The 12245-nt window shown below is 48.2% G+C and overlaps 1 protein-coding gene across 1 annotated transcript in view; it reads right to left on the bottom strand.

Moving 5' to 3' along the window:
- The window catches only part of ctnnd2b (catenin (cadherin-associated protein), delta 2b), a 56434-nt gene that overhangs the window by 8679 nt on the left and 35510 nt on the right, over positions 1-12245 (bottom strand). Inside the window, exons 10-12 of the mRNA XM_067252779.1 lie at positions 5478-5610; positions 4445-4658; positions 1503-1686 (exon numbers count right to left, since the gene is read on the bottom strand). Coding sequence (XP_067108880.1) covers positions 1503-1686; positions 4445-4658; positions 5478-5610 — 531 coding nt within the window. The remainder of the gene's footprint in view (positions 1-1502; positions 1687-4444; positions 4659-5477; positions 5611-12245) is intronic.

Raw genomic sequence — 12245 nt, 5'->3', positions numbered from 1 at the left:
GCAATGGCACGGCAGCCCATCTCCCGTGGCGACAAGAGGGGTGGGGGGTGACACGAGCATGTGGGAGCCATCCGGAGTTTTGCTGTGCCTCGATCGCTAGGAGCCCCGGTGCTCATTAACGGGCCATGACGCTCCAGGATTAGCTCGCTGGGCTAAGGGACTCACAAGCATTCCTCACTACCGGCAGCTAACATGACTCAGCACATCATTACACCATTAATATACCACCTACTCACTCTCAGCAAGCCAACAAGACACAGAACGCTGCAGCACTGATGATTGGTCCTGTGAGAATGGGAATGCATCTCAGAAGCCAATGCGGTTAGGCCATGTCACAATGCCCCTCCCCTGGCTTTCTGTTTGTGTTAATCATAGACTCTTTGACAAGGTAAGATACATACACGCCCTGTCTGAGCGTGTATGTATGTGTGACCGTGTGTATGTACTTGTGTCTGCATAGCATTAGCGAGAACTTTCAAACTCACACTTTGTTGCCATTGAGTATTACCAGACCAATGCACAAAGAGAGACAGATGATTCACCCACACTGGGACTGACATTTATAACCCTAACATGAGCTGCATTAAAACCGTGGTTCAGTTCAACAGAGGGACAGTCCAGATAACTGAGCTATAAACATGCTGGGCTACAGTGTGTGAACAGTGCTGCCAGGGTTTCCCCAAAGCCCCAGGCCCCATCTCTCCCCACACTCTCTCTCTCCCCCCAAACCCTCTCTCTCTCTGTGTCTCTCGCTCTGTCTCTCTCTGTTCTTCCCCCAGTTTGCTGAGTGGACACTATGTGTTGCATCCAGACACAGACATAATGATGATCATGAGGGATAATGCTTGCCTGGCCAGTCCAGGCCTGGCAATGTTCATTTTCTGCTGTATCACAGCCCTGTATTAATCAATATTCCATTCATCTATTGAAAATGTACAACCAAGTACAGAGACCAAGTATCCATAAATGTGTTGCTGTTAGCAGGGAGAGAAGCTTGAGGATTTGGACCCTGGATAGATTTCTCAAACCACTGCATTGAAAGCATTCTTTCATTTGTGTAGCTGATATAGACTTATCCACTTCCACTGTTGTGTTGAAGGACTATGTGCCAAACACATATACACTATAATTTGGAATGCTTGCAAAGCCAGCCTGGATAGTACCGAGGCTTAAAGAGAGGGCCAGCCTCAGTGGCCTCCACAGCTACACCACAACCTTCCACCTTTCTGAAATGCTGACTGTACATGACCTGCCATGACCTCTGTTGTGACCAGCTAGCTGACATTTGACCTCTACAGGAGCAGATCCGGATCAAACGCTGTCACCGTGCAATTAACATGTCCTCCGCATGAGATTCACGTAGGACTGCAGAGAGAATAGCTGCTGCTTTGGCGACAGCCAACGGTTATTCAAAGAAACAAGTCGACCCGTACTGACGGATCTACGGTGTGTGCTTGACCTTTGACCTGTTGCAGGGCCGTGTGGGGGCGACCCGTACTGACCTGAGGCAGCCGGTGGCGTTGCGGAGCACCTGGGAGGAGTGCAGGTGCAGCTTGCGGTCCTCCTGGTGGGGCGACGTGTCCCAGCCCGAGTGCGGGATGATGACGGCGTTGGTCAGGACCGCCAGGGCGTCCTGGATGATGGGCATCTTCAGGGCGTCGCACGACGACAGGTTCCACAACACGCCTGTGTCGCACACACACACACACACAGGCGTACATACACACAATGACGTACAATCAATAAAAACATATGAGAGTCAATAACGGAATGAACGTCCATTTTAGCTGCTCCACTCACTTTCGGAATGCAACAAGACCTCCTAAATGTAGAAATGGTAGCTTCTGTAAATGTTTAATGAGGCTCGTATGTGCATCTGCTCACCAAAGCAAGCATATTTGTCCCTCTGGTGCAGATTTGTGAGGGGCAGTCATGACTGTGCAATAAACTGCAGCCAGCACCCAAGGCTCCCTAGATTGTGATCTTTCTCTATAATTTAATGTGCAACCAGCCAACCTCGAAAATGGAGGGACTTTTCTCTCGCCTACCAATTATATCCCTCCCTTCAGCAACTGGCTTCTGCACGGAGAAGGAACAACACACATCAAGGGAAAGATAGAGATGGCCTCTCCTCTCCCCAACTCTTTGTTTCTACTCTGCTCCCATCTTCCTCCAAACTAGAAGAGGGACTTAGCATGTTCGGGCATGCCTTGCTTCCCTATGGCCTGAACCTCTAGAACATCCGATAAGCGCAGGATCTAGGGAGCATCCTCCTCAGGTCCTCCTTACGTGCCAGAGGCCATTACTTCCAGTCTGCCGTGGCTAAAAGCGTTAGTTGTGTTTTTGATGTGTTTACACGGTCGCAAATGCAGCTGTTAACCAAAGGTCAACTCCACACAGTGATTAGGCGAGCGTCAGACACACACAGCACTCGGGGTGGGAGGGTCCTTCACAACGCTCCTCATCACAAAACACTATGATTTGTCAAGATGCCACACACACACACACACCTACACAAGCACACACTCAACCCTGATTGTGATAACCTTGGCGGCCAACCCGACACATCATAATTCTAGCTGACCTTCACTCTTATCCCCCCCCACCCCCCCGTGCCCCCCCACCGCCACCCCACCACACCTCCTTTATGAAGGCAATTACAGCCAAGCACCCGTCATTCTTCAGCTCCATTCACCCTTGGATGAACAACACCGGTGTAATTACACTCCAGTGGATCTGCTTCACTCTTATCAGATGCCTTGTTTTGCCTCGTGGTCCGCGCATCGAAATGACTGGCTACGCGTCGGTAATTAGCGCAGACAGTAATCTTGCAGGGGAGCATCACTTTGTGCGGGCCGAGAGAGCAGCATTGCCGCGGCGTGGCCGTGTTGCCACAAATGAAAGGCCATGCCTACAGCAGCGCTGGCGGGGCGGGGACATGATACATATCTCCAGATGCCTAAAATGCCACATTTCCATGGTGAGAGCCTTTCATTCGACAGATGAAAGTGGTTAATTGCCTGAGCTTTACATCATCAGAGAGAGTGAGCGGAGCAAAAGAGAGAGAGAGAGAGAGGGAGAGAGCAAGAGAGATAGAGAGAGAGAGAGGGAGAGAGCAAGAGAGATAGAGAGAGAGGGAGAGAGCAAGAGAGATAGAGAGGGAGAGAGAGAGAGAGAGAGAGAGAGAGAGAGAGAGAGAGAGAGAGAGAGAGAGAGAGAGAGAGAGAGAGAGAGAGAGAGAGAGAGAGAGAGAGAGAGAGAGAGAGAGAGAAAGAGAGAGAGAGAGAGAGAATAAGAGAGAGATAGAGAGAGAGAGGGAGAGAATAAGAGAGAGATAGAGAGAGAGAGGGAGGGACAGAGAGAGAGGAATGAGGAAGAGATTGGATCTGTCTGCTATACTGCAGCTTGGTCTTGGGGCTGTGGGGTTGTGGGCAGTATCCCACTGAATAATGACTTCAGCTCCAAACCAGCGGGAGCAAAAGAGGGAGAGAGTGAGAGAGCAAGAGAGTGACAGAGAGAGAGAGACAGAGAGAGAGAGAGAGAGAGAGAGAGAGTGACAGAGAGAGAGACAGAGAGAGAGAGAGAGAGAGAGAGAGAGAGAGAGAGAGAGAGAGAGAGAGAGAGAGAGAGAGAGAGAGAGAGAGAGAGAGAGAGAGACAGAGATCAAAATAAAAAATAAAAAAGAGAGTATGAAGGGTGTGAACTGGAGCAGTGCTAAAGATAAAGTAAATTTGTTTTGGCTGTCTCTGATGTGATCTACAGAGGCCACCTTCGCACTTAATCCCTCTGACCAGCGGAGAGGAGAGGAGAGAAAAGGAGAGGTAAGGTGAGGAGAGTAGAAGAGGAGGAGAGGAGAAGAGAGGAGAAGAGGAGGAGAGGAGAAGAGAGGAGAAGAGGAGAGAAGAGAAGAGGAGAGGAGAGAAGAGAAGAGAAGAGAAGAGAAGGAGAGGAGAAGAGAGAAGAGGATGAGAGGAGAGGAGAAGGGGAGGGAGGAGTACCCGTGGGTATGGCAGGTCTTTCTAGCAGCTGATTAATTTGTGACAGGAGGGAATATGTGCTCCGTCCTTTGAATTGTATTCTAATTTATATGGTAATCTTCTTTAAGACAGTACCGGTGCAAACCGTTCATGTCCAACGCATTTTCAGCTTAAAACCCAACCCAACCCTACAAGGAAATAAATATATAATCGCATTAAAACATGATTTCTCAATAAGTCTGCTGGCTGTGCTGAAAATCAGTCAGGTCCATTTGTCCTATTTTAAATCCTAAGTGACAATGTTCCCCATTATTTACAAGACAGGTGATTAAATAACTGTGACCCGGCATGTGATTGGACGGTGGGGTTGGTGTGTTTTTGATCAGCTGCTGCACATGATTGGACAGCAGAAAGGGGCATGTCTGTTATCGGCCACGTGATTGGACGAGGATGAGCAGAGCAGGTACCTGTGAGCAGCTCTCGTATCTCCACGTCGGTGGTCTTCCTGAGGAGGCGCACCAGGGCAGGGATCCCCCCGCAGTTCTTCAGGGCGATCTTGTTGTCGTCGTTGGCTTTTCCGTAAACCAGGTTCCTCAGAGCTCCACACGCGCTGCGGTGAACATCCGTCATCCGGTGATCCAGTAGGTCCACCAGCAGCTGGATCCCGCCTTGTCTCCGTATCTGACCAATCGGGATAGACAAAAAACGAGGACGAACCAATTAGCTTGAAGTTCATATTTATCCTCATACTGTGTGGCTAAGTAGGTCATTCATCGTGCCAATGTAGCAGCATCCATTTGTGCAATTGTACTATTTCCAAAGGTAAACCATATCATAGCCTGGAACTATGTTTAATGTATGTTGTTTTGGATCAGTCTACATTGTCTTGGATCAGTTTAGTTGAGACTTCCCAGTCAGGATGTATGTATCTTCTAGATAAAACATCCAGATTCCAACAAACAGACGTTTGTGATGCAAACATGTTTTCCTACTTACAGTAACATGAATGTGCTTTAAGTATAGAGTAAGTTACTGTGGGTGACTGCACATGGCTATCCCCATTCCTAGCCTAGATTATACATCCTCATGTGAGCATGATTCATCATACCACCTCTGTTACATAAGCTTATGCTTGTGTGGGTTTCTGTGTGTGTGTGTGTTCAATCATTCTATTTTCCATCACCCTTCATCACTTATACTATATTAATAGGCACTCTTGTGTTAGTTCCGTTCCTTCCTATCACTCTACAGTCACGTGTGTGTGTCTGTCTGTCTGTGTGCGTGTGTGTGTGTCTGTGTGTGTGTGTGTGTCTGTGTGTGTGTCTGTGTGTGTATGTGTGTGTGTGTGTGTGTGTGTGTGTGTGTGTGTGTCTGTGTGTGTGTGTGGTTGGGGGCTGGCTGTTAGAGTCTACTACCACAGTAATGAGTGACTGACTGTATATTTGATGAGATGCCCTGGCACAGCAGACAGACACACACATACACACGCACACACCCTACCTCAGACTTGATCTTGTTGTCTCCGAAGCAGAGGTGCTGCAGGTAGGCAGCGGCGTTGGACTGGACCGAGGGGAACTGGTGCTGCAGCATCTGGATCACCTCCGGCAGCTCTGGGTCCCGCCAGCCAAACTCCCTTCAGGGACAAGACCCAAACAAACAGAACACACACGCACGCATACACACACACACGTGCGCAAGCACAGACGTACGTGCACACACACACACAAGCACACACACCAAACGCACACACATACGCAGAAGATTAGCGTGTTGAACACTCTTTCTGTCCATTTTCTGCCCTGTGTTCCACTTCAGCCCCCCCCCCCCCCCCGTGGCCTGTGTCTACATCATCACACTGTCTAAACAGGAGCATGGGTGATGAACACTGTCAGAAGGTGTGTGTAAAGCGTGAATGCGCTACATTTATAGCACACATGATACGCTTGGCAGAAAGACAGACAGGATACTGTGTGTTCCTGCCAACAAGTCTGTAATGGGATGGAACTTGGGCCATGTGTTCTGTTTAAGATATCCTGAATGAAGAACTGGGGTTCATGTCCTGACAAGGTGGTGCGAGATCTTCTGATCATGTTGGCTCTGGTGTTGGAGTGTTCACCTGTCAGGCCTTAGGATGACAGTAACCCGGTCCTATTCCTGCTCTGTCCTCTTACACAAACAGACTGACACACACACACACACACACCACGCTCACACAGGCAAAGGCAGTGAGACTCCCGTGTGAAAACCTCAACAGATCAAATCAGCACCTTCCCACATCAGCACCTGCCAAACCTCAAACCATCACAGCCGCCTACGTACACACAAACACACATTCACCCATACAAGCACACACACACACAAACACACACACACACACACCTGCGCCCCATTTAACCGCACTGACGCGACGTCACGCATGCCCAGTTCTAGCTAACGTGATATGTCACAGAGTCTCTCAGGGACGGAGGATCAATCAGAGTAAACAGGTTCTACCGAGCGATCACATTACTTAAGATGTGTGGTGTGGAGAACTGAGAGGAAGTAGGGCTAGGTCTATGTGTTTGTGTGTGTTTGGGATGGTTAGTGTGTGCATTGTGGGGGAGGCAGTGGGTTAGATGTGAGAGCGTTGGTAAGAACAGAGAGACTGTGCGAGATTAGGGGGAGGTTGTGTGTGTGTACGTGTGTGCGTGCGTGCGTGAGTGTGTGAACGGCAGCAGAGCTAGAACAGTTGATGCTGTTGTGCACGTCTTGGCAGCTGCAGAGATGATGAACACAGTCTGACGGGAAGAGGAGCCTCGGGACCAGCTACATCTCGGGAACGACATCACACACACACACAGGCAAGCACATACACACACACACACACACACACACACACACACACACAGGCAAGCACATACACACACACACACACACACAGGCAAGCACATACACACACACACACACAGGCAAGCACACACACACACACACACACATACACACGTGTACACACACACGCAGGCATGCACGCACACACACACAAGAACGTCCACACACCCGTTCACACACACCCTTGTCAAGAGGACTCGACCACACTATGCCCATTATAGAGAGGAGCAAACTCTCAGGAAGGTCAGTGAAGCGTTGAAGCTCTCTCCTTTCCTCTCCTCAGTCAGCCCCTCCTCTCCCTCTCCTCTCCCCTCTTCTCTTCTCTCCCTTGTCTCCACCCCGCTCTATCTCTCCTACTCTCCGGTCCCTCTCATCCTTTCCAATCCTCCCTCCCATCCCTCCCTCCATATTCACCAGGAGGCAGAGGGACCCGGGCTGTGAGTGTGACTGGGAGGTCGTCCTCCCTAGCACACCGCAGGGGGCCGCATGCCTCCTCCCCGTCACTGGGAAGACAATCCTCCAGTCCTCCCTCTGCCCATCCCCAGGCTGGGCCCACGCCAGGTCGCCCGACAGCCCCCTATCCACAGCTGAACCCCTCTGCACCAAGCGAGCATGCTCCATAGCTACACGGGGCTGGCTGGCACTAGGCGCCAGGGCAGGGCATTGTTGAGTTATGGGAGCTGACTGGGGTGCAGCCGTCACAACCTATCTCATTCTGTGTGTGCAGCACTGGCATCAAAGGAACACAGAGGGGGCCGGATTAGAACGGATTGGAAAATGACCAATGGGACCTGCAAATTATTTGAAATCAACCAATGGATGTGTGAAGAAAAAAAGGCCGCTTTTCAAAAAAGGTTCTTTTCTCGTGGATGACTGTAAAGCTTGTTTTTTGTCCCCTACAGTTATTCCAAAGTTTGAGTGTCCCTCTGAGTCCTGTGACTTTCCTACTTTGGATACATAGCTCGTGAACCAGCCAACAATGTTGGTGGACACTTCATTTGGAGAGTGCCCTCACAAACTGTCTACAGTACAAGGGTACATAGACATCCTGTGGATGTGTGCAGTCATGAAAGAAGTCCTCATAAACTGCCGTGTTGTATATTCCTGACGTTGTGCTGTGTTCCTCAGGCCCACTGTCCCTTTACAGGGCATGGGGAAGAGCGGGCTGGGACTGAGAGGCACCAGCCCCAAAAGATTCAGTGGTCTGACTAAAAGCCCGGACACGCACACACAAATACACACACACGCGCTTGCACTCACACGCAAACACACACACACACACAGACCTCAGGGCCCTGTGTTAGCCATTTCTTTCCTTCATTACAGAATCACCATGAGAGACATTATTCACCCCTAGCCACCGGGACTAGGACTGGGAGGCCGACCATGATGATGTCACTGTTTTCTCTTTCCCTCCCCTCGCGCCGTCTCTTATTCTCCTTTTCCAACATTCCACGTATCATACCAGCGCAACCTTTAAAGGGGGAGATCATTCTGTCTAGCTCCCTATCTACGTCTCATTATTTCTCTCTCTATCGCTCTCTGATTCTGTACCTTTAAAGGTCTTTAGTATCAATAGGAGAGAGGAGGAAAGGGGAGGAGGAAACATGAGAGAACGGGGGAGGAGATGTGTGGAGTGGAGAGTGGAGGAGAGAGGAGATGAGGGGGGGATAGAAGAGGAAAAGGGAGGAGAGGGGAGGAGGAGAGCAGTCTAAATGAGGTGATTTGTAGCGACGAGCTTCCTTTCAGGAGAGAATGAGAGACCAATCAAAGAATCTGCTGATTCACACAACCAAGACAAGGAGCCCTTTCTCTACCCCTCCCTCTACCTCCCTCACTCCCTCCCTCTACCTCCTTCCCTCCCTCTACCTCCCTCTCTCTACCTCCCTCTACTCTCTGTCCCTTCCTCTGCCATATCTGCCTTCTTCTCTTCAGCGCTCTCGTCTCCTACTTCCACCACCCTACTCTCTATTCCTGTCCTCCCTTTTATCTCTGCCCTGCCCCTTCGCCCTGCCTGTTCATTTCCCTGCCTTCACTCTCTCTCCCAGCATCCCTCACTCTGCCCTCTCCTCCATCCCCCCTAGACTCTCCCTGCTCATTCTTCCATCCCTTCCACCCCCTTACTTGCTTCCTGCTCTCTCCTTCCCTGACACTAGTGTCAATAACATGCTAGACTGGCTGCTAAAGTGTCCCTATACTATACAGTATTCCTCCAGGCTTTGCTAATCTGGCCTCTCAAAGTCTCTCTTCTCCTGAGCACTAAAATGGCAGCTCGCTCTTCATCACCAGCACCAGTCACTTGTCTTCACTCTCAGCCTCCCTGCTTGGCTGGATATGTGTTTCTCTGTGTGTGTGTGTGTGTGTGTGTGTTTGTGTTTGGGAGGGAAAGGTAGTGTCTAGTTGTGTATTTTTGTGAGCGAGGAGGAGGGGCACAAAATCCCTGAGCAGAAAGTAATGTAACATTTGGCGAGTCAGTGAATTGAGACTAACTCCTGAGTCTGAGACGTCTCGTCACCCTGATCCTTTGTCTAGAAGCATCCAGGTGAACTTATCTCCCCACCACATAGCTGGCAACATTTGCATCGGGATACAGACCGCCATGCTTCACGCAGTCCAACACTTTGCCTCCACAATGAAGGAATTATGACTCAATTCTAAATTGTTTTTATAATTTAGCACCTCTAAAACACATTTTCTTTAGGCTGGTGTTTTTGATGTCTGTTTGTCTGCATGTCTGTCTGTCTGCCTATCTGTCTGGAGGGTATATCTGACTCAGGCTTACGATGGGTGAGTGCACTGACTATACTATTGTGACTCATTCAAGTTCTCAGTCAGACAACCAAAGAGGGACGTCCGTCCATTTGGTTTGGCACAACTAACACCTAATGTCAGTATTAATCAGATTAAACTAAACCATCTGGAATAACAAAGTCTGACATATGTCTGACTAACAGTCCACAGAGATGGTTGCTGCAAACATTCAACACTCAAGGACAGCTCTCATTAATTGCGATCTGTCTGCATCTGTCATTGGCTATGTGTTATTTGGAGAGCACACTTCAAGGTTCACAAGAGGCGTACGTGTGTGTGAGTGTGTGTGTGTGTGTGTGGTAGAGGACTGTAAATAAAGAGAAATACAAACAACAACAAAAACAACGGCCACATGCAATGTCATTACCCTTGCCTTGCTCTTGTCTGCTCTGCCTGCCTGTCTTTATCTCTCTCTCTCACTCACTCAGTCAATCACTCTCTCTCTTTCTTGTTCTTTATCTCTCTCTCTCTCTCTCTCTCTCTCTCACTCCCTTTCTTGTTCTTTATCTCTCTCTCACTCTCTCTCTCTTTCTTGTTCTTTATCTCTCACTCTCTCTCTCTTTCTTGTTCTTTATCTCTCTCCCTCTCCTTCTTTAGCCCAGTCATGTGTAGCATCTGTTTAAACAAACACAGTAATGAGCAAGTCTTCTCTCTGCCCTCTGCGCTTTCAGCTCTGAGTCCTTGTTGAACAATAAAACAACTCCAACACACACACACACCATTAAGCTCTGTACAGTAAGCTTTTGAAAGCACTACAGTTGGTTCAGAGGTTAAATATGCGTATGGCAAAACAGGTCAAATGAGTCTCTTCATCTCATGCTTGCAAACAAACAAGGGCACACACACATATTCCCGGTTTGATAAAAAAAAAATTAAGCTCGGTAATGGTCCCTGCGTTGCATCTGTCAGAGCAGCTGCGTGCTCAGCATTCACACTGTAGAAGACATGTGATGGTCACTTCCAGGTAGAAAGGATAAAGCTACAGTCTATCACAAAGGTCACCAGCGCAATACGGCACGCAGCCTGACCTGTAGTTATCAACCAGAGTTAGCCTGAAGTCATCTGAATGTTTGGCCCTGTCTATGCCTTGTGTTTTGGAAACGTGTAAAACAACAGATAGAGAACCTGGAATGATAGTATGCATGACATAGTATGGTGTGGGAGGGTGTGTGACTGTGTGCAAGCTGTGATCTACAGTAGGCCCTCATACAATCTAGGGTGAACAGGATCTTGGCAGACAGACCCAGCGGGCCTGTTGGAGATGATATAAAGGTCACAGTGTGTCAGTCATCACTGACCTCTGCTACATCTCGGGAACGACATCACACACACACACAGGCAAGCACATACACACACACACACACACACACACACACACACACACACACACACACACACACACACACACATAGACACACATTCACACATACACCCAAATATACAGTATAAAATATACATGTCTACACACTGGTCAGCTGTAAATATATTTGTCAGCAACATCCAAGAAACAGATCATTACAAATAGGGAATGATTGCAAACCTTCCCCTTCTGTTAGTGTCAGTGTTCGGATGAAACTCCCAGAAGGAAACCATCACAACGAAGCACACTTAGAAACCATGGTGACAGAAACATAGAGGTGATGAAGGGATGAGAGGACAAACAGAATGAGAGAAGAAAAATGGGTAACCTTTGGATAATGGATCTCTAATTCAGTCATCCAACTTGCACAAGTATCTGCAGTTTATCCGCCCCCCCCCCCCCTTACACCCCCTAAAATATTGACCTTCAAAAAATAGAGGGGTGAACTGCAAAGCTAAACTCACTGAAATGGATCTTGACGAGAAATACATAGTTCATCAGCTGCTAGATCCAGTAGATAATGATCAATTATCTGCACTTTCTGGAAAACCTCAAGTGATATTTGAATGAATTACTTCTAGGACACAAGTGAGGCCTTTATGTTCAATAAGGTTTATCACTACTGTGTTTCCAATACATCCAACAGGTGCTTAGTGTCAATGTAAATCAGAAGACAATGTCATGGAATACATATTGAGACTACCACTAGGCCACCTGCATTAGGACATGTTGTCTGCATAATATAAACATGAAGGACAGATTTGGTGAATGAGAGGTATAGAATATAATAAATAAATGTTGGATTACTTTGTCATTCTTTGCTCGGCTTGATTTTGATTCCACACAAGGAATTCAGGGTCGTACCTACCGAGAGACAGGCAGAAAGAAACAAACAAAAGGTATCGGTGTCTCGCACAAAAGGAGCTGGACAAGAAGGATTAGGAAGAATACTCACTGGACTGTTGTCTTTCTTAACACTTGTTATTGCATCCTCACACTGGGTTCAGAACATGCACTAGGTGACTGGTTTGAGGTGGAGGTGTATGTTAAAAAGGGGTCTTACTAAAACACAGTCATGGTTGGATTGAGACGACGTTGGGTAAGAATGAGACCTAAAAGGTTGGTGAGTAGTGTTAAGTTATTCTGAAGAGTATAGTATCCTCTCAATATCCTTTTCAAATAAGTATTTAATGCCGAGTAACTTTTAGGTGTATTGAATATGGGGCTAT

This window comes from Osmerus mordax, chromosome 16, assembly GCF_038355195.1.
Source record: "Osmerus mordax isolate fOsmMor3 chromosome 16, fOsmMor3.pri, whole genome shotgun sequence".
NCBI lineage: Eukaryota > Metazoa > Chordata > Actinopteri > Osmeriformes > Osmeridae > Osmerus > Osmerus mordax.
This window is presented reverse-complemented; position numbering and strand designations above follow the sequence as displayed.